The following is a 22,536-nucleotide window of genomic DNA, read 5'->3' as shown; positions in this document are numbered from 1 at the left end:
TTTCCAATGAACCGAGCTAATTTGACTTCACCCACCTCTTTCTCTACAGCATTGGTTAGTCAGATGGGGTGTAAATGAGGACCTGTGGTCTCAAACACCATTACAACTTTCCATTCCAACACATTACTCTTGCTTCCTACCTTGAACCTCTATATACTTTCTATACACTCTACTGCTTTCTGTATCATGATCTCTCTTCTGTCTTTCCACTACTGACCAGTCCGCTCCTTGACCCTCATCTTCCCACTCCATACCATCAGAACCAACACTCATATTGTTCGCATTCCAGCACAGCTGTTGCTTCTCCAACCTTCTCTCCATTTCATCCCGACCAGTTGAGTTGGTTAAATGTTTTGCAACGTTATGTAGTGTGAAAGTAAATTGCACATCACATTGATATTCCCTCACAACCCTTTTCCTGATATTTATTTTTTCACACATTACGTTTTAGTTTTTCCATACTAGAGATACACTATAAACGTTAAATAAAATGTAAACAAAATCAACAATAGAACTTGGAAAATGCCAGTGGAAAACAATACTAGTTAGTCTCAGAAAACAAATGCCAGTAATGCACACAGAGAACCACATGAAATCATCATAAGCTCCTCTGGTGAGGATGGTCAAACAGTGAATACAGTGCACTGAAAGTTTAGTTAACATACTCATACAAGAATACACAAATTATCAAAAAATGCATGCCTCCATTTTCAACAACTACGACAATCATGCTACATCATTGCAGGTATTCACTGTACTTCCATTGGATAGTTATATAGAGTAAGAAAACGTGATAAAATGCTTATGGCCACTAGAGCATGGAAGCATATGACCAGACACACACACACATATACAACAGTATATACTCATTGGCAGACTGAAACTACCCCTTCCCACACCCACCCTAAATGATTGCCCCTCTACCCATCCAGCAGCTTGAGGATGCTGTCCCTTTCCTTCAGTGCTTTCCATGCCTGATCCTTCTCCTTCTTTGTCGGTGTGCGTTTCTTCTGCCTGGCAGCCATAATGCGACGGAAGCCCTCCATGACCTCATTATCAGACACCCGGACCCTTTGCCGCAACTCCTGCTTCCGCATCTCCTCCTTTGCCAGGCTGTAAAGGAGGACGGTGAAGGGACGGTTAAAGTCAACTGAGGCGTGTTGTGAATAATAGCCAAATCCAGTACTAGTTTTTGATGAGTGTTCAGGTACTGCACATGTGATGAGGTGAAGCAACTGGGCCTTCTATAAGTGCAACTCATTATCATCAACGTAAGAACATCCCTCCTTTTAGGTCTTAAACCAGGGGTGTCAAAAGTGCCTGCTGGTTTTGGGGATTTTCCTTTCAATTAAGACCTAGACAACCAGGTGAGGGGAGTTCTTTACTAATCAGTGACCTTAATTCATCAGTCAAGTCCAAGGGAGGAGTGAAAACCCGCAGACACTCGGCCCTCCGTGGAATGAGTTTGACACGTTTCTTAAAGTCATCAGACAGTTCTTTAGGACCTTAAATCAACCTTATTGCACATGTTGGGGCGGCAGGGTAGCATGGTTAGAGCGTTGGACTACATTTCTGACAAGGTACAAATCTGTCGTTCTGCCCCTGAACAGGCAGTTAACCCACTGTTCCCAGGCCGTCATTGAAAATAAGAATTTGTTCTTAACTGACTTGCCTGGCTAAATAAAGGTAAAATAAAAAAAATTTAAAAAAAAATGTACATTTTACATTTCTCCCCTGCACTTTTCTCTCGTTCTCTCACCGGAGTAACTCCTGCTTACGGGATCTGTTGTGGGCACTCAGGGCTTTGAGTTCAGCCTGTCTCTTGTGGAGCTCAGCGAGCACCTCATCCTCGGAGTCTCCGCCTGCTCCGGGTCGCTCCTCAGAATCCAGCAGCCCCTGAGACATCAGCTCCTCCTTAATCCGTGCCTCGAGAGAGCGCGTGTGAGGAACACTAGGAAATAGGGAGAGTGGGAAAGTCAGCGGAAAGAAAGATCTAGTTGACTGATTGGTAAGTGACAGTGGCAGAAGAAGCAATCAGTGATTGGAATATATTGGTGTAATCTACAAAGCCTTTGTTGCTATTTAGCATTTTCCTACAGGGTATCTGTAGAGTGTATCCTACAAGGTTATAACGGGGTGATGTTAGTTTATGGAGGATATGCCTTTACCTAAAAGCTTTGCCCTGGCTGCGAGGTGAGGTCCCAGCCCCCTCGTTCCCTCCATCCTTCCCGGATATGTCAGGGATTGGAGAATCCTCCATGGGTGATATGATATTCTCCTGCAAGAAAGAAACAATACTTAAAGAATTTCAGCTCTACAGTTTAATTCTAAAGTATTCAAATCAACTAGTTATTTGCAGGGATGTATGCGTAAACAACAAAGCCTGAAATATGCGACCTCGACAAGAGCCTGAAGGAGCCGCTGTGTAAGAGGACCAAAAGGACAACCATCATCTGGTGGGTCGTGCTGGGACTCTGACTTTTTTAACAGGGCATCCACATCTAAGAGAATAAAATCCCTTGTGTCAGACATAATTAAACATGATTTTTTTCATTGATGATGCTAGAGGAAGACAAAACACTACTCATCGTGAAGGCTCATCCACTCAATACATGCTGTATGTCGTTATCCCCATCTCCTAGCGTGCCCTCACCTTTGGCATCTAGTTCAGACAGTGGTCCCATGAGGCTTTTCTTCTTGTCGTTGGCTCGAGCCCCTTCCCGCTGTTCCTCCAGCAGATCCTCCTGAGCCCATCGCTGAGAGTAGTGTTTCCCCAATGCCGGAATCTACACAATATAATCAATACAATATTATTTATCTATGTTCTCTCCTTGAGGCAATGTGTAACAGAGGATGAGTCACAGAATACCTTCTATCAGATAGGCTAGTAGTGCTTGGGACCTGAGAGGCCAGCTACTATAAGTTTTGTCGTGTTATGCTCATTGCATTAAGGGGTAGGATTCAATATTGTACCTTGTAGTATTCAGCCTCATCATCCGGGGGCTTCAGGAGTTCTTCCAGAACCCGGATTTCTTCATTTGTGATGTCAGCACAGTATGGCTCTACTGATGCCCAAAATCTGGAAAACACAAGACACAAATACACTGGAAAATCTTGCACGTGGGACAATGAAAAACAGCCAAACACCGTCAGTAACATTAGAGCAGTGTTTCCCAACCCTGGTCCTCGAGTACCACCAACAGTACACATTTTTATTGTGACCCTGGACAAGCACACCTAATTCAACTTGTCAACTAATCATCAAGCCCTGAATGAGCCGGTTTCCCAAAAACATCTTAAGGCAATGGGTTCAAGAAGATGGCAGACAATGGAAAAAGGAAGAAACAAACATTATGAATAAATATGGGGTGGGAGATTGTACAAACCTTCTGAAGGATTGTTGAAGGAGAAGATGGTGGACAAGGGAAACAGAAGAAACGTGAAATATGTCCTGCGTGAATATGGAATGGAGGATCGGACAGAACTTCTAGAAGAGCTACAGAAGGAATTGAACACGACAAGAGTGAGGGTGAATCAATTGCGGTGGCAGGTGTAGTGATGACAGCTGAGAATGAGTTGAGTAGAGGGAAGCGGGGTGGTAGAGAAGGTTGGCAACAAGTGTAAAAAGAGGGATATATGCTCTAGTAGCTTTGAACCTGAAGTACCCGTGGTGGAGACTGCTGAGTTCGGGCCTCGTTCCAAAGATGTAAAGGATGATTCTGGTCCAGTGGGAGTGAGATTGGTGGAGAGTGGATACTTGCAGTTTGGCTGAAGAGTGAAAGACCGTGATAAAGGAAACGAACAAAAATGGACTAAAGTTGTTCATGAGTATAGGTTTTTGGTTGGAGTAGGGTTCACTAACAATGATGCTTTTTGCGGGATCCGTTTGAAGTATCAATGATGGTAAGGGATGCATTGGGAAAGGTGCAGTCGGTCAGAGGGACCAGAAGTGGTTTTGTTTTGATTTCTTGTGTGTCGAAAGAGGAGAAGGAAAGGGCATTAAGGATCGACAAACTATCGACTTATGAAGTGGAGAGTTTTGATTTTTGTAGCAGAGTACCTTTAAAAGTTGTCATCTCTGGCGTCGTATTGGATGTGGAGGCCTTGTGGTTTACGAGGAGCATACCAGGAGTAGTTGGAACACGCCGGCTGAACCATGCAGTGGATGGGGATTAAAGAAGAAAGCCTTTCAGTATTATTAGTGTTTGAGGAAGAGTATCTCCCTTCAAATGTGAAGATGGTATATGTTAGATATGCGGTGAGAGCTTGTGTCCAAGCTAGTGTTTTGCCGGAATTGCAAAAGGTATGGACATGTATCAAGTGTGTGTCGAAGGAAAGTTGTTGAAGAATCTGAGAGTGTACGATGTTATTGTGATGGCAACCATCTTCCAAATTCCCCGGAGTGCCTGGTTAGGGTAAAGGAGTATGAAGTGGCAAGGGTCAGGGCTATTCAGCAGGTCTCCTACACGGAGGCACGTGAAATAGTTGAAGGAGCGAAGTGAGCTGAAGATATACCGGTGGATGCTCCGCAGACTGTGGAGATTCAGTGCTGTTCAACAGTTGAGGGAAACTGATATGCTGATTGTGAAAAAGGTTGAGCAGCTTTTAGCAGGTATGGTGTTTATCGGGCATTTGATTAATTGCACTGCATAAATGAAAAAGTCCAAAACTGCGGCTGAAAGGTTTTGGGGTACCAGGATTTCACTGCCGAAACATTGCAAAGAATACTGTCCAACTATGCTCTTCCTTCCCAGGCCCCAGAGCCTGTAGGGTTGGGCTTTGGCAGTTGAATCTGAATAAAGGTGTACATTGTGTTTTGTTTATTTTGTTCAGTTTTATTTGGTTAATTATTTGGGCTGATATACAGCCAAAACAGTAGGTGGCGGCAATACACCAATAGGTGTAGTTTGCCATAACACTTTAAAGAAGAAGAAGCAGCCCTCAATGAGCTGTTTGTCCAGGGCTACAACAAAAATGTCTACTGTTGAGGATATGAGGACCAGGGTTGTGAAACACTGCCTTAGAACACTGTTTGTGTGAGATGTGATTGTCACCGACCTGTTGGGGGCATCATTCTTAGGATTACGGGGAATATCCTGTGGATCCTCACTTAACTCGTACTCCTGGACTTTGGGCTGCAGATTTTTGGATTTAGGTCGTCCAGGACCAGGCCCAGGCCCGTGACTGCCCTTTCCATCGAGTTTCTGCTTCTTCGGTTTGTGACGTGATGAGGCTGAGAGGTCTGCGTCCTTTCCCAGCTTCAGAAAGCGCTTGTCCCCTTTCTTATCCTGCCAGTCTGTGAGGATCTGAGAAAAATAGGTACCAGTCACCAACAAAACTTAATTATCAAATAAGGATGACACAAGTATCACTTGTAGTGCCAGAAACACTATGGCAGCAAAATATCTTGCCTGTCCAACATTACAGACGGAGGTGTAGCAGCAGCAGGTAGAGTAAGGAGGCAACTCAGGTTGTCCAATGACATAAAAGCTGCTCAACTGTTTAATGACAACATTTGAGATGTGCTCACTGACTCCTGCCTTACCTGCCTCTGTTCTTCCAGAGCTCTGAGACGGCGGCTAGCAGAGGACAGGAGAGTCTCCAGCTCCAGCTGCAGTGTGTCCAGCTCCTCAATACCGATGCCATCGTCCTCTGAGCGCCCGAGCACGGCAGTGTAGCGGGGGCATACCTTGACATGCTCTACTGGCTTAAAGTCATAGTACTTTAGAGGCGGGCAGTCCTTCAACTCACTCATCTTGATGGTTAGAGTGGGCTATGTCAATGTGGAGGAGAGATCAAGTGCACCATTGGTCATACAAAAATGAACAGATATCATGAAACAAAGTCAATTCTCACACACACACACACACACACACACACACACACACACACACACACACACACACACGATTCAACTATTAAAGTCAGGGCTGGTTGAATCAGGTGGGTGGCACTGCGCTGGAACTAAAGTCTGCACATCCTGTAGGTCCCCTCAGAACCAGGAGTAGAAGAAAACTAATCTGTCAATAAAGCAACCTTTGACCACTGCTCTGGAAAGGCTACTCATATTAGTTTCAAGAACGGGGAACAACGTGGGTGATTTCCATTGAAGATAACGTGAACGTTGGCTAGCTTGCTGGCTTTAACATAGTATGCGCTGAATGACCGGTGCGTCAGAAACTAAACTGACCATTCACAATATCAATCAGAACCCCCAATGCAGCTGGACAAGACTTTGGTTTGATTACAAATGCACCATGTAAATTGGCTTAATTTTGAATATTAACACAACACTATTTAACTTACCTCTGACCCGTAGACTGGCATCCATCATTGACTGAACCATCTACGGAAGAAGGGGGGTAAGAATTTTCAGGAACAGAGATTTGTGTTAAATTTTGAAAACTTGTAAATCGTTTTTCTGAGTGTTACATTATCTTCAATTGTTACTAATATTTTTGTTTCACTAATAACCAAGTAAAGAATAAAGAATGTCAGAGACACTGAATTGTAGAATGGTATCTCCGGTAAAAACATATATTTAAAAATATATCATATTTGGGGATGTGTACTTACGGTAATGGGAATCAAGCGAATATTAAGGATCTAAATATTTATATTTGTCACTCATGTTTATGAAGTTCTATGTGTAATAATACAATAGTTCTTAATACAATTATTATAAAAAAAATATCACTTGGCCTAAATTCTTATTTTATTTAACTCCCCCACAGTGAGGCCAACAAATGGATGCGTCCAAAGACGTTCAGAGCCCAGAAAGATGGTCGCAGCGACCACAAGGTGTCCACTAGTTACTGCAGCTACAAAGTCAAAATTGGCGATAGTAAAATTCATGAAAACATACATTTGCTGTTTGGTCATAATTTAAGGTTCGGATTAGTCATAAAGTTAGCAGGGTGGTTAGATTTAAAATCAGATTTTAAGAAGAGACATTTTAGAAAAAGGCGGGGTTTATGACTTTGTGGCGGTGGTAACTAGTGACGACCAGACCGAAATCCAATGAAAACGCTCTGTCAAAGATGATCTATTTTATTGACAAAATGGTCGATTGACCGCTCAAACAATGGAAATAGAGGCCAAAGGCGGCCGGTAGCCAGTTCATCCGCCCCACACCATTCGTCCTCAGCATTCAGATTATTTAAATTCAATCATGAAGTGTTTAGAGAGTGATTAGAAGGACAATAGAGCGCGCTGAGTACCATGCCATTAGTGAGGGCCGTAGACCACAATCCACGCCACTAATTTGCACAGTTTTGGATGGGATTACCATGAACTGTCAAAGGGAATTTGAATGCAGTCATGACTTGTGACTGCTGGTGTGGCGGTAATACGGTCACTGCAAGAGCCCTATGATCATTGGATGTTATTAGGTAACATGTTTATTGTTAGCATGAGTGCTTCTTGTGATACTATGTAATACATGGTTATTAGATACAGTCCTTTGCTCCAGTTCTATCCATTAGCATTTCTTAATGCATAGTTTATCCCATTCTATTGCACTCTGCACATACCTATGCAGTATATTTATCTCCTGTGTAGTATATTCATTATCTATCTGTCTCTGTACCTTTACAGAACTATTGTCATGTACATCCCCATGCACATCTTCATCAGTGTGTGTAAATAAAGTTCCCTGTGTGTGTCAACTCTTGGACTGCTTTATTCCCCTCTAACCGGGAGCGGTGTCAGTGAGTCACAAACCAGTAGAATACATAGACCCTGTTTTCTCTCTTTTCATTGTCTCGCCGGATTTGTGACTTTGCTGACCACTACAGTATGGCGCCCACCTGCGGTCCAATGGAGTATGGCTCTGGGGTATCCAGTGGACTACTGCCATGTGGATTATACCTCCTCTCTGGAGCCATTGGGAGCCCTACGCCTGCTGACCGTGCAGCATGAACCCTATGGCCCCTCTTCTCCACCTGTGGGATATTACTCAGCACCAGGTGGGGCTGCAGTAACACCCCAATGTGTGGGCTACCAGGCAGTCACATCGCTGCATCCGTCAAATGGTTTTCCGTTTTTTTTCCAGTGGAGAACAGGAAACACGTATGATTCGTTTGGAGCAGAATATACCGTGTCTTCTTCGCATCTTGAAACAGCAAACCAGATCCTGGGATTCCTCCGGTCAGGGGCGCCCTCTCCGACCGCCTGCAGTGGAGGACATGAGACAGTCGTATGGAGTTCAGCAGAAGGACGCCGCTTCAGCAGCCTCAGCAACATTACCGACTACGACTGACTGTAGGGTGTGAGTATTCTGCCTCTTCGGCCACAGCATGGCTGCAACTGAGACCGGGCATGGACACGTCCTGTCCTTAGCTGCGACTGGTCATCTGGTGCTGCCTGCTATGGAGACTAAGCCCATATAGCGTGGTTCTTTCTGCGTTGTGTACTTTTAATTAGGACGCTGCCACAACTGAAGGTCTGCTAGTGGAATTATTTTTATTTGCCCTGCCCACGAAGAGACAACACACATTATGTTAACCCTTGGCGCAGTCCTAGCTCTCAGGCACCTTGCTAGCCGAAGGTCAGGCAAAAGCGGCAAAAGGAAATAACAGGTGCTGCATGCACACATTCAATGCACAACAGCACACCATACAATACAAGTAAAATGATACAGAACATAATTCGGACAAAATAAAAGACATACCTGCACACGAAGAGACAACACACATTATGTTAACCCTTGGCGCAGTCCTAGCTCTCAGGCACCTGCGCAAGCACATAGACACTCACTCAAACACTGTCCCAAGTACTCACAAGTTACAGTAGATACCCTAGTTAGCGAGCTTTGTGAAACTTGTTAACATAAATCTTTATATTATCCACATTGTAACAAACGTTTGGTAGCATAACAGTACATTGTGTAACATTATGACGGTTTTATATTAAACAATTTGAGCCAAGGACAACATACCTTGCTAGCCGAAGGTCAGGCAAAAGAGAACAATAAGGGGGTATGGAAATACAGATAACACGTGGTGTGTCAAACCAAAATATACACAACTTTTACAATCACATGTATGTACAATATTGATATGAATAAGTGTTTGTACACCAAAGAAAAACATTAGCTAAGTAGCTGTAATTCAATTTTAAAAAATACACTGAATTATTATTATTATTATCAAATTATTAACATCCCCTCTTGACCTGGCCTAATTGAATTGGTCCTTGTGTGCAACTTGGTGCATAATCTAGGGGAACAACATCACACTGCTACACCCACACCAGATGTAATTTTCGACCCCCCCCTCACCGGTTTAGACTTGACATGGGCCCATCACGGGACACAGCAACAGCCCTGGGTCCTGTTCGGGGTATCCAGGATGACCCTGACCAGCGTGCACAGGACACAACCCCCGACGTGACTGTGGGGGATACGCCAGACTTCATCTGGGGTGACCACCCAGACCTTGCCCCCCAGTGACCTGTCCCAGGGGCACTACCTATTTCTGCACCTGGGGTCAGAGCTGGTCCACCATCTGCCCTGGACTCAACAACACTGCCTCCTGATCTGGCTTGGCTCTGGATCTACCGCCGGGGCCTGCTCCGGGGTTTGCCCTGGGCCCTCCTCTGGTTCCTGCACTGGGGGACTTGCCTGCCTCAGTTGGGGAACCGTTTGCTGTCGTGCCTTCTCTCCTCTGCTTGGGCACAGCCCTACTCTGTGGGGTATCCATTGCTGCGCCTGCTCTCCACTGCTGGAGTATTGAGGAGTTTACATCAGTCATCAGCTAAATGAATAAGTACATCGACATCATCCCCACAGTGACGGGGTCAATACATATCCCAACCAGAAGCCATGGGTTACAGGCAACTTCCACACTGAGATAAAGACTAGAGCTGCAGCTTTCTAGGAGCAGGACACTAATCGTGATGCTTACAGTAAATCCCACTACGACCTCCAATGAGCCATCAAACAGGAAAAATGTCAATACAGGGCTAAGATCGAATCCTACTACGCCGGCTCTGACACTCATCGGATGTGGCAGGGCTTACAAAATATCAGAGATTACAAAGGAGAACCCAGCCGTGAACTTCACAGTGACGCGAGCCTACCGGATGAGCTAAATACCTTCTATGCTCGCTTCAAAGCAAGCAACACTGAACCATGCAAGAGAGCACCAGCTGTTATGGATGACTGTAGGATCTCGCTCTCCGTAGCCGATGGGAGTAAGACCTTAAAACAGGTTAACATTCACAAGGTCGCAGGCCAGATGGATTGCCAGAAAGCATACTCCAAGCATGCCCTGACCAGCTGGCAAGTGTCTTCACTCCTTTGGTTACGTTCAGTACGCCTTATTTAACGTCGCCGTGACTCAGTCTGTAATACCTACTTTTTTCAAGCAAACCGCCATAGTCCCTGTGCCCAAGAACTCCAGGGTAACCTGTCTAAATGGCTATTGCCCCGTTGCACACACATCTGTAGCTTTAACTTATATGCAGTGAGTTAAGAAGCAGGTGCAGAAGGTGAGTTTAATAATAATAAACATGAATAAAATACAAAACTGGAGCAGTGTACTGAACGTAACCAAAACCAATACTGCCTGAAGACTAAGTCTTACTGAGGGCTATATGAAGGGAGAGTAATCAGGGTGGTGATCAAGTCCAGGTGTGTGCAATGATGGTTGCCAGGTGTGAGCAATGTGGGTTGCCAGGATCGGTGGTTAGTAGACCGTCAACGTCGAGCATCGGAGAGAGGGAGCAGGCATGACAGTAGTCATGAAATGCTTTGAAAGGCTGTCCATGGCTCACATCAACACCATCATCCCAGACACCCATGGCCCACTCCAGTTCAAATACCTCCCTAACAGATCCACAGATGACACTATCTCTATTGCACTCCACACTGCCCTTTCCCACCTGGACAAAAGGAACACCTACATGACAATGCTATTCATTGACTACAGCTCAGCGTTCAACACTATTGTGCCCTCCAAGCTCATCACTAAGCTAAGGACCCTGGGATTCAACACCTCCCCTGCATCTGGTCCTGGACTTCCTGATGGGCCGCCCCCAGGTGGTGAGTGTAGGCAACACTACATCTGTCAGCGCACAACTCCAACACCATCATTAAGTTTGCAGACGACACGACGTTGGTAGGCCTGATCACCGACAAAGATGAGACAGCCTACAGGGAGGACAACAACCCTTCCCTCAACGTCAGCAAGACAAAGGAGTTGATTGTGGACTACAGGAAACGGAGGGCAGAGCACACCTCCATCCACATGGACTGGGCTGTTGTGGAGCAGGTCAGGACTTTCTAGCTTATAGGCTATGGATCATTTGACTGAGACCACTCTAAATAGCCGGTTTTAGAATTAGTTGCTTATTAGGCTATAAAATGATGTGTGCCTGATGCCACCCCTCATCTTTGATCCATCCCTTACTGTTATCTATTGAGTTACTATTTTCTTACTTTTTAACTCTGAATTGTTGGGAAAGGGCTTGTAAGTAAGCATTTCACGGTAAAGTCTACACTTGTTGAATTCTGCGTATGTGATATACATTTTGATTTATTTTAGGTATCTGTACTTTACTTTAATATTTACATTTTTTACGACTTTTAATTTTACTTCACTGCATTCCTAAAGAAATAATGTACTTTTTACTCCATGCATTTTCCCTGGCACCCAAAAGTACTTGTTACATTTTCAATGCTTAGCAGGACAGGAACATTTTAAATAAAAAGGTGGAAGTTATACAAATATATAAAATTGTGCCATCTGATCATCTTATTATAAACAATTTGAAATTATATATACTTTTACTTTTGATATTCTACTTTTAGACTTTTATTCAAGTAGTATTTTTCTGGGGGACATTTCTATGAAGGTATCTTTACTTTTACTCAAGTAAACAATTGAGTACTTTTTCCACCACTGCGTATCTCTTGCCTGCTCCGTTGTCTTAATAATTACACAGAAATGCTGTCTGATCCTAGTGCAGCTGTAAGCATGCGGGTCTGATCTGCTGGCTAGGAAGGTGGGAAGAGGCCAGATAAAGTGGGAACATTCTAGCTAGCCAATGATCTTTTGTAGAAAACATATTAAAAAAACTCGTAACAACCTAAGCATTATGGAACTTTTATTTGATCAAATAAGCCTCACATATTAAAAAAATAACTCCTCACTTGGTCTGCTTAATCTGCGCAGACAGATTTTGGGCGGAGTCGACCCTCTCGCTTTGCCTCTTCTTCTCTGGCTCTGTTCGTTGTGAAATAAGAAGTGTAAAATTTGCGGAAGAGATGTTGAATGCAGGCGTGGCACTATAACTTCCGCCTTCAAACCCAGAACAACAGAGAAATGGTGAGTGACTTTAATCATAAATACCGATGCAAATCTCTGTTTTAAAATTCCTAGGTTAAAACAGTATCTTTATTCTGGTGGCTTGATAGTTGCACAGATTAATGTGGGCGGGACGGTGCGCTCCAAAAAAAATCTGGATCAAAGCTGTTCTCAAACCAGTTGGATTTGTATACTTGTCTGATCCGATCCCTTTGATTATATTACATCTAGAACGCGCTGACAGCACCACAACATTCATTGATTGTTCAATACTATGCAAAAGAACAAGGAGGCTAAATGTGCTTGTAGTAACATGGTACTTCCTCTCTAGAGGTCTGGACAGCAGTCTGTCTGAGACGTAAAGGTAAAGCCTCAGTTGTGTGTGCTGAGAATGGGGGGGTTTCTGGAAGATTGTCGTAATCATTGATCTGTAATAGTAGTGTTTCAAAATTAATCTCGTCACCCCCTCCCTCAGACAGCGACACTACGCCCATACCTGAATGCTGTGCGTGCCACACTGCAGGCCGCCCTCTGCCTGGAGAACTTCTCCTCTCAGGTGGTGGAGCGCCACAACAAGCCAGAGGTGGAGGTCAGGTGAGTGAGCTCTCTCGTGCTCTCTTCTCATAATGATATCACTAGTGTTATTTGTGACACACTGTCTTTTGTCATTACAGGAGTAGTAAAGAGCTCTTACTACAGCCTGTGGTAATCAGCCGCAATGACAAGGAGAAGGTCCTAATCGAGGGCTCCATCAACTCTGTGCGAGTCAGCATTGCTGTGAAGCAGGTCAGGGGTTATGACCCTCCTTCTCGCTTTCAATGTCACCCTTCCATTATCTTGATGTTGTGTGTTAAGTAGAGTCTTTCTCATACACTGAGTGTAAAAAAACGCACACAAAAACCACAACTTTAAGAACACCTGCTCTTTCCATGACAGACTGACCAGGTGAATCCAGATGAAAGCTGTGATCACTTATTGATGTTACTTGTTCAATCCACTTCAATCAGTGTAGATGAAGGGGAGGAGACAGGTTATATATATATATTTTTTTAGCTTTAAGACAATTGAGACATGGATTGTGTATATGTGCCATTCAGAGGATGAATGGGCAAGACAAAATATTGAAATACCTTTGAACAGGGTATGGTGGTAGGTGCCAGGCGCACCAGTTTGTGTCAAGAACTGCAACACTGCTGTGTTTTTCACACTCAACAGTTTCCTGTGTAAATCAAGACTTGACACATTGGAGTCAACATGGGCCAGCATCCCTGTGGAATGCTTTCGACACCTTGTAGAGTCCATGCCCCAACAAATTGAGGCTGTTCTGGGGGGGAACTCAATATTAGGAATGTTTTGTACACTAAGTGTAGATTTTAAACGTCTTTGTCTGCCAATTAATAAAAAAGTGTGTTCAAGGGAAATGCTTACTGGTGCTCTGATTGGCTCCATCAGGCTGATGAGATTGAGAAGATCCTGTGCCACAAGTTCATGCGCTTCATGATGATGAGAGCAGAGAACTTCTTCATTCTCAGGAGGAAATCCGTTGAGGTGAGAGAGGCGTCAAGACAAACGGACACGATCCAGTTGGTGTTAGTATTGCTTCAGATGTTGTAAGACCTCTCTTCCTCCATCCTGTCATCTAGGGCTATGACATTAGTTTCCTCATCACCAACTTCCACACGGAGCAGATGTACAAGCACAAGCTAGTGGACTTCGTCATCACCTTCATGGAGGAGATTGACAAGGAGATCAGTGAGATGAAGCTGTCTGTCAATGCCCGTGCCCGTATCGTTGCGGAGGAGTTCCTCAAGAATGTAAGACCGCTATGTTTTTAGAAGAAAAAAAAAATCTAGATTCTAATGCATTTATAGAAATGTGGTCAAATCACTGGGAATAATGAAACAATTATGTTTGTCAATGGCTTCTGTTGCAGTTCTGAGGCGGTGTCATCGCATCTCTCTCACTTATCACATGACTTGGCCATGACCATGGATCTGTGAGAGAAAGGGCAGGCTCAAGGGCCCGATAGCAGGAAGAGGGTGGTGACGCGTACTGTGAGTGAACAACCAATCCATGGTGAAGACTATAGAAAAGTGACCAATCCAGTGTGGGTGTGGGGCACCCAACTGCGTCTCCCACGTATGTACTGTACTCATAAATATTGATGACTGTATATAATTAAATGTTTCATTTTCTGCCTCTTAGAGCAAATCTCAAAACCAAGGCGGGTCCTTAAAAGTATTAACCAGGTTGATATTCATGACGGGGACAATGAGAATGTGTTGCAACTGAAACAGCCTGTATTGTTTTTATACATTCTTTATGTACACTTGTCTTTTTTTTGTTCTTTTTTTTGTTACAAAATATTAACCTGTTAAGTACGCTCATCATGGAGAGAGGAAAAACAAGATGTATGGTTACATTTTAGTACAAGACGCATCTCAGATTTATTAAGCTGTCATACGATACGAAATGATAATGATGAATGATATAATCAAATAAAACTCATGACAGCTTGTTTGTACTTTTGAGTAATGGTGCTTGTGTGTTTCTCATACATTCTCTCCTTTTTGTCCACATCCTCAGTCATGAGGTTGAGTGTGCATACCATTTTGATTTGCACGTTGTCTAGTTCTATTTCTGTGGCACTAGCTGTGTTGGTTGAGACTAGTCTCTGCTAAGATCAGCTGTTTCTGTTCGTAAAGGACTCTGTATTATTTCAGTTGTGAGAAAGGGGAAGTGAATGTGTTTGCTGGCCCTAGTATGAGTGAGTCAGATCTTGCATGCTTCCTGGCCGTGTGGGCCTCTAGCTCAGACTGTGGTTGGAGTATTTATGTTGAAGGTGATTTTCCCTTCTTTCGTAAGCCTACTGCCAACGCGTATTGCATTATAGCCAATTATTTTAAGTTTATTTTCATAACACTTTGTTCCAGCATATTCATTCAACACTAGTGCTCTTTGGTAAGTTGTATGCAATTATGTACTTGGCTGATTGAGAAAAATCCACATTTCCAGAAAAAGATGAGGTCAATTGTAATTACCTCTTATGAATCTGAGGCATCTGTATAAAAATACCACATCTTTATTGAAGCTGTAAGAGGAGGATTCTTGACATTTTGAAAACAATGAGCAAACATTTGGATCCAATAGCAGCCTACATAAGCACCAACAATTGGATTTGCCCACATATGCACCTTCTGATTGTGTAGCCAAACAATACAAATATACTGAACAAAATATAAATGCAACATGTAAAGTATTGGCTTCATGAGCTGAAATAAGATCCCAGAAATGTTCCATACTCAAAAAAAGCTTAACTTGTGTGCTCAAATTGGTTTATATCACTGTTTAGTGAGCGTTTCTCCTTTGCCAAGATAATCCACCCACCTGACAGGTGTGTCTTATCAACAAGCTGATTAAACAGCATGATAATTACACAGGTGGACATTGTGCTAGGGACAAAAGGCCACTCTAAAATGTGCAGTTTTGTCACGTAACACAATGCCACAGATGTCTCAAGTTTTTCAGGGAACGTGCAATTAGCATGCTGACGGCATCAATGTCAATTTCTCTACCAAAGCTGTCTCCAATGTTTTCGAGAATTTGACAGTACGTCCAAGCAGCCTCACAGCCGCAAACCATGTGTAACCATGCCTAGGGTTGCACATTTTTGGAAATATTCAGAGGTGGAAACTTTCAGTGGGAATTAATGGGAATATATGCAAATTAATAATACCATTTAAATGTAATGTTTTTTTGCATTGGATATATTTACTATATCAGATGGAAACAGAACAAACCTTTTACCTTAAGTAGACGTAATTGCAAATGATTAAATCCTTCCAATGGAAATAAATTCGTAACTAAAAATTGTTTAACTTTAAATGAGTTGACTCTTCATGGGATGATTTCACTGAACAACAAAAGGGAATATTGAAGGATCCCCAATGATCCATCGCATCTCCCAAAAACATTTAACATCTGTAAAATGATAGTCTAGAAACTAAAGCTTTGGTTGTCTTCCTCTCAGGCTTCCATGTCTTCTCCCTGGACATCAATGTCCACCTCTTGAACATCAGACTCTGAGGCCTCATCTTCACTATCACTTTCCAACCTTGTTGAGATTGGCGCGTTGTCAGGCTCAAAAAGCCTCAATTTTGCCCGGATGGCCACCAATTTTTCAACCCTTGTATTGATCAGCCTGTTGCGTGCTTTGGTGTGTGTGTTCCCAAACAAGGACCAGTTGCACTCTGAGGCGGCGGATGTTGGTGGGATTTGGAGGATGATGGAGGCAACAGGAGAAAGAGCCTCAGATCCACAAAGTCCCTTCCACCAGGTGGCTGATGCAACATGTTGGCACGACTACCATATTGCATCTCCATCCTAAAGCCCTTGCTTGGAAGTGAACTTCGCCAGACCGGCAAGAACCTTGCCCTCATCCAGGCCAAGGTGGCGAGACACGGCAGTGATGACACCATAGACTTGGGGTCCAACATGTACGCTGCGGCGTGTGTGGACTTCAGGCAGAAGTCTTCATGCTTTTTGATATATTTCAGAACTGCAGTTTCCTCTGCTTGGAGCAACAGTGAAGTGGGCAGGGCAGTACAGATTTCTTATCTTACATCTGCAAGCAGAGTCTGAACATCAGACAGGATGGTATTGTCTCCCTCAATCTGTGTAATGGCTACTGCTATAGGTTTCAGGCTGCTTACCACTCTCTCCCAAAATACATCATCCAGGAGGATCCTCTTGATGGGGCTGTCCATATCGGCAGACTGTGACATGGCCATTTCTCCACACTCCAGACTCCTTCCCCTCCAGGAGACTGTCAAACATGATGACAACACCACCCCAACGGGTGTTGCTGGGCAGCTTCAATGTGGTGCTCTTATTCTTCTCACTTTACATGGTGAGGTAGATTGTAGCTATAACTTGATGACTCTAAACATACCTAACTATTTCCTTGGCTCTCTTGTAGAGTGTATCCATTGTTTTTAGCGCCATGATGTCCTTGAGAAGCAGATTCAATGCATGAGCAACACAGCCAATGAGTGTGATGTGAGGGTAGGACTCCTCCACTTTAGACCAAGCAGCCTTCATGTTCGCAGCATTGCCTGTCACCAGTGCAAATACCTTCTGTGGTCCAAGGTAGAGGTCGACCGATTATGATTTTTCAACGCCGATACCGATTATTGGAGGACAAAAAAAAGCAGATACCGATTAATCGGCCGATTTTTAAAATGTATTCGTAATAATGACAATTACAGCAATACTGAATGAACACTTATTTTAACTTAATAAATCAATAAAATCAATTTAGCATGAAATAAATATTTAAACATGTTCAATTTGGTTTAAATAATGCAAAAACAAAGTGTTGGAGAAAAAAGTAAAAGTGCAATATGTGCCATGTAAGAAAGCAACATTTTAAGTTCCTTGCTCAAAACATGAGAACATATGAAAGCTGGTGGTTCCTTTTAACATGAGTCTTCAATATCCCCAGGTAAGAAGTTTTAGGTTGTAGTTATTATAGGAATTATAGGACTATTTCTCTCTATACAATTTGTATTTCATATACCTTTGACTATTGGATGTTCTTATAGGCACTTTAGTATTGCCAGTGTAACAGTATAGCTTCCGTCCCTCTCCTCGCTCCTACCTGGGCTTGAACCAGGAACACATTGACAACAGCCACCCTCGAAGCAGCGTTACCCATGCAGAGCAAGGGGAACAACTACTCCAAGTCTCAGAGCGAATGATGTTTGAAACGCACCCCGCTAACTAGCTCGCCATTTCACATCACATCGTTACACCAGCCTAATCTCAGGAGTTGATAGGCTTGAATTCATAAACAGCAGAGCTGCTGGCAAAACGCACAAAAGTACTGTTTGAATGAATGCTTATGAGCCTGCTGGTGCCCACCATCGCTCAGACTGCTCTATCAAATCATAGACTTAATTATAACATAATAACACACAGAAATATGAGCCTTAGGTCATTAATATGGTCGAATCCAGAAACTATCATCTCGAAAACAAAACATTTATTCTTTCAGTGAAATACGGAACCGTTCCGTATTTTATCTAACGAGTGGCATCCATCAGTCTAAATATTCCTGTTACATTGCACAACCTTCAATGTTATGTCATAATTACGTAAAATTCTGGCAAATTAGTTCGCAACGAGCCAGGCGGCCCAAACACCCTGCATACCACTGCTGTCTTGCTTCTGAAGCTAAGCAGGGTTGGTCCTGGTCAGTTCCTGGATGGGAGACCAGATGGTGTTGGAGGGCCAGTAGGATGCACTCTTTCCTCTGCTCTAATTTTTCTTATCCCAATGCCCCAGGGCAGTGATTGGGGACACTGGCCTGTGTAGAGTGCCGTCTTTCGGATGGGACGTTAAAAGGGTGTCCTGACTCTCTGAGGACATTAAAAGATCCCATGGCACTTATCGTAAGAGTAGGGGTGTTAACCCCGGTGTCCTGGCTAAATTCCCAATCTGGCCCTCAAACCATCACGGTCACCTAATAATCCCCAGTTTACAATTGGCTCATTCATCCCCCTCCTCTCCCCTGTAACTATTCCCCAGGTTGTTGCTGCAAATGAGAACGTGTTCTCAGTCAACTTACCTGGTAAAATAACAGATCAATAAAATAATGGATAAATCAAAAATATACACTGACTCTGCGTGCAATGAACGCAAGAGAAGTGACACAATTTCACCTGGTTAATATTGCCTGCTAACCTGGATTTCTTTTACCTAAATATGCAGGTTTAAAAATATTTACTTCTGTGTATTGATTTTAAAAAAGGCATTGATGTTTATGGTTAGGCACACGGAGCAACAACAGTCCTTTTTCGCAAATGCGCACCGCATCGATTATGTGCAACGCAGGACACGCTAGATAAACTAGTAATATCATCAACCATGTGTAGTTATAACTAGTGATTATGATTGATTAAGTTTAATGCCAGTGTGGGAGTAAATAGTACATATAGGGATGGATATAATACGATAGAGCAAAGATAGGTGGACATCAGACCACAGGAAAAGAAGGTGACACTTAAGTGCATCAGACAGCTGGATGTCTGTCCTATGTCTGTCCTTACTAGTCCTAATAAGGACAGACATACCAAAGAGCACACCAAGCTAAACATAAGTACGAAGGCCAAAGACATAGGCCCATAGGATAAGATGGGCATATATTATTTTTAGGACATGAAGGGGTCCTGCCACCATTATAACTTGACTGAAAGCAGATATGGGCGTTATTGGGCGTAAACAAGCAGAAAGCTTAGACTAAAAGATAATGGTGGCAGATGGATTGAGGGAAGTAACTTCATTTGCATGTGGGATGGACTCATATGCTCTATGTGTATAAGAACAGAGCCAGTGCTTAGGGTCTGTGGTTGTTCCGCGGACCAGCAAGGCTTCTGATATTTTGTATTAAAACCTTTATTGAATTCACAAGTTCTTATAAGTGTTATATTTGTAAGACGATTTTCCACCACACTAGCTAGCAATTTACCTTGGCTTCTTACTGCATTCGCGTAACAGACGGGCTCCTCATGAGGCAGGTGGTTAGAGCGTTGGACTAGTTAACCATAAGGTTGCAAGATTGAATCCCTGAGCTGACAAGGTAAAAATCTGTCGTTCTGCCCCTGAACAAGGCAGTTAACCCACCGTTCCTAGGCCGTCATTGAAAATAAGAATGTGTTCTTAACTGACTTGCCTAGTTAAATAAAGATTAAATAAAGGTGTAAAAATTTTTTGGGGCAAAATCCAAAATGACCGATTTCCGATTGTTATGAAAACTTGAAATCAGCCCTAATTAATCGGCCATTCCGATTAATTGGTCGACCCCTAGTCCAAGGTCATTGATGACTGCCTTCAGCTCATCTGTTATGTAGAGACCGGTGTGTCTGTTGTCCCTTGTGTCTGTGCTCTTGCAGAATACTGGTTGAGGGGTGGAGATGATGTAGTTAATTATTCCTTGCCCACGAACATTTGACAACCCATCAGAGATGATTGCATTACAGTCTGCTTTCTCTATGATTTGCTTGACCTTCACTTGAACTCTGTTGAACTCTGCATCCATCAAATGAGTAGATAAAGCATGTCTGGTTGGAGGGGTGTATGCTGGGCGAAGAACATTCAGAAATCTCTTCCAATACACATTGCCTGTGAGCAATCAGCTGCATACACAGCTCGAGCAAGACTTTTATCAGCATTTCTCTGACTACGTTCCTCCATTGAGTCAAAAAACTTCTGATTCCAGGAGGACCATGAGCTGTTGCTATCGATAAGGTGTCTGATTCATCATTTTCACCTCGAATAGAAGTAGAGGGACTTTTGTCAGAGGTTGCTTGTTGTGAGCGCTGAGGGAACTTTATGCACATGACCAGATGATTCTGCATCTTTGCCTCATTTTTCACATGTGATTTAGCACAGTGTTTGCAAATGTGCACAGCTTTTCCTTCTACATTAGCTTTAGTGAAATGTCTCCACACATCAGATAGTGCCCGTGGCATTCTCCTGTAAAGATTAGAAGAAAATAGGGTCACACCTACACACTTTGCTTAAGGCAACTATTTACTAGTTAACAAAAAATTATGTATGTCATATAAAATATATTCACCCCACCCAGTATTGTAATCAGAACTTACCAGAAAGCATGTAGTCCTTGGCTCAGACAGTGTAGTAGTAGTAGTGTGGGCTCAATGGCATCTCATTAGTGTGCAAGATCTTGAGAATCAGCTGTACATGTGATGGAATAATGCACTGTGCATGCAGAGGGTTACAATTCCATTGAATTGGAGGTAGTTTAACCAAAATATGACACAAGACCTAGAATTGCCTTATGTGCATCCCATAAAAAAGGTTCACTGTTAAAAGCTAACTTTTTTGATGAATTTAAGCAAAAGTCCCAAAATTCCTGGGCTTAACGTCCCATGGAAAAAAATCTGAAAAATTCGGGAAATTTACCAGAAAGTTTCCGACCCTTTGCAACCCTAACCACATCAGCCCAGGACCTCCACATCCGGCTTCTTCACCTGCGGGATGTCTGAGACCGGCCACCTGGACAGCTGATGAAACTGAGGAGTATTTATTCTGTAATAAAGCCCTTATGTGGGGAATTGGCTGGGCCTGGCTCCCCAGTGGGTTGGCCTGGCTCCCAAGTGGGTGGGCCTATGCCCTCCCAGGGCTGTGCCCCTGCCCAGTTCTGTGAAATCCATAGATTAGGGCCTAATGAATTTATTACAATTGACTGATTTCCTTATATGAACTGTACTCAGTAAAATCTTTGAAATTGTTGCATGTTGCATTTATATTTTTGTTCAGTATAATAATATGATACATACAGGTAACTGCCAAAATAAAGGAAACACCAACATAAAGTGTTTTAATAGGGCGTTGGGCCACCACGGCATATTGTTTACAATATGGCATATTGTTTACATCATTTTCATTCGTGCCCTGTAGATGGGGGCATAGCCATGGTATTCAAAATAATGGCCTGCCCAGTATTTTTAAACATGACCCCAGAGAGGAAGAGCCGAAGCAAGAGGTTTTACTCCACCCAAAATCTGTCCACGAAAAATACATATATATTTCTTTATGGAGCTCAATGAGTGTTGAATTTGATCCACAAAAAAATGTAATTGCTAATTTGTTATGTATGGCTTATTTGATCTAATAAATGTTTTGTAGATATTACCAGCGTTAACATGGACATTTCCCATTGAGGGCTTCCACCATATTAAGTAGTCAACTGGGTGGGGATTCCTATGAGTTGGGAGCAATGAGCCAATGAAGAAGAAAATGGAATACTTTAAATTGAAGGCGCTGCCCATGCTTTCACAGACGCTATAATGGCAAAGATAAAGATTAGTCCTCTATCTAGCTCTATGGGCTGGTGTTCACAAGCAATCTGCCCTCACACTGGCTAGAATGGTCTCCCAACTGATTTCGCCTCTCGCCAGACTTCCTTCCATCTTCGAGGACATGCATTAACATTGTTAAAGCAGTCAATCAACTGTCTTGTCAATATAATTAGTAGACCATCTTTGATAACCCTAAGCATGATGGGATATTAATTGCTTAATTAACTCAGGAACCACACCTGTGTGGAAGCACCTGCTTTCAAAATACTTTGTATCCCTCATTTATTTGACAGTTACCTGTAGATTACATAACACATTGACATGAAAAAACAACACAGTGACAC

The 22,536-nt window shown here is 43.1% G+C and overlaps 2 protein-coding genes across 3 annotated transcripts; one reads left to right on the top strand and one right to left on the bottom strand.

The window, feature by feature from the left end:
• Nucleotides 1-399: 399 nt before the first annotated feature.
• On the bottom strand, nt 400-6,510 carry LOC139413394 (transcriptional adapter 3). 2 transcript variants are annotated; one of them, XM_071160722.1, is made up of 9 exons: nt 6,307-6,510; nt 5,546-5,773; nt 5,059-5,306; nt 2,974-3,079; nt 2,654-2,786; nt 2,398-2,501; nt 2,169-2,278; nt 1,760-1,951; nt 400-1,113 (listed from the first exon to the last, which is right to left on the bottom strand). In XM_071160722.1, exons 1-9 carry the CDS (start codon nt 6,325-6,327, stop codon nt 921-923), a joined length of 1,335 nt encoding a protein of 444 aa, XP_071016823.1. In that variant the 5' UTR covers nt 6,328-6,510; the 3' UTR covers nt 400-920. The 2 variants fall into 2 exon arrangements, with proteins under 2 accessions (XP_071016823.1, XP_071016825.1); XM_071160724.1 differs by having other exon boundaries at nt 5,546-5,780; nt 6,308-6,340.
• A 5,694-nt stretch (nt 6,511-12,204) lies between these two features.
• On the top strand, nt 12,205-16,178 carry LOC139413393 (actin-related protein 2/3 complex subunit 4-like). The gene is made up of 6 exons (XM_071160721.1): nt 12,205-12,329; nt 12,784-12,902; nt 12,983-13,094; nt 13,761-13,856; nt 13,952-14,122; nt 14,242-16,178. Exons 1-6 carry the CDS (start codon nt 12,276-12,278, stop codon nt 14,245-14,247), a joined length of 558 nt encoding a protein of 185 aa, XP_071016822.1. The 5' UTR covers nt 12,205-12,275; the 3' UTR covers nt 14,248-16,178.
• The last annotated feature ends 6,358 nt before the right edge of the window (nt 16,179-22,536 follow it).

The sequence above is a fragment of the Oncorhynchus clarkii genome, chromosome 7 (assembly GCF_045791955.1).
Source record: "Oncorhynchus clarkii lewisi isolate Uvic-CL-2024 chromosome 7, UVic_Ocla_1.0, whole genome shotgun sequence".
Taxonomy (NCBI): domain Eukaryota; kingdom Metazoa; phylum Chordata; class Actinopteri; order Salmoniformes; family Salmonidae; genus Oncorhynchus; species Oncorhynchus clarkii.
This window is presented reverse-complemented; position numbering and strand designations above follow the sequence as displayed.

Coding starts and splice junctions, on each gene's coding strand:
- LOC139413393 (XM_071160721.1), top strand. CDS start 12,276: ATGCAGGCGTGGCACTATAACTTCCGCCTTCAAACCCAGAACAACAGA. Junction 12,330..12,783: donor CCCAGAACAACAGAGAAATG/GTGAGTGACTTT, acceptor CCCCTCCCTCAG/ACAGCGACACTACGCCCATA. Junction 12,903..12,982: donor AAGCCAGAGGTGGAGGTCAG/GTGAGTGAGCTC, acceptor TTGTCATTACAG/GAGTAGTAAAGAGCTCTTAC.
- LOC139413394 (XM_071160722.1), bottom strand. CDS start 6,327: ATGCCAGTCTACGGGTCAGAG. Junction 5,774..6,306: donor TGCCAGTCTACGGGTCAGAG/GTAAGTTAAATA, acceptor ACATTGACATAG/CCCACTCTAACCATCAAGAT. Junction 1,114..1,759: donor CGTAAGCAGGAGTTACTCCG/GTGAGAGAACGA, acceptor CCTCCTTTACAG/CCTGGCAAAGGAGGAGATGC.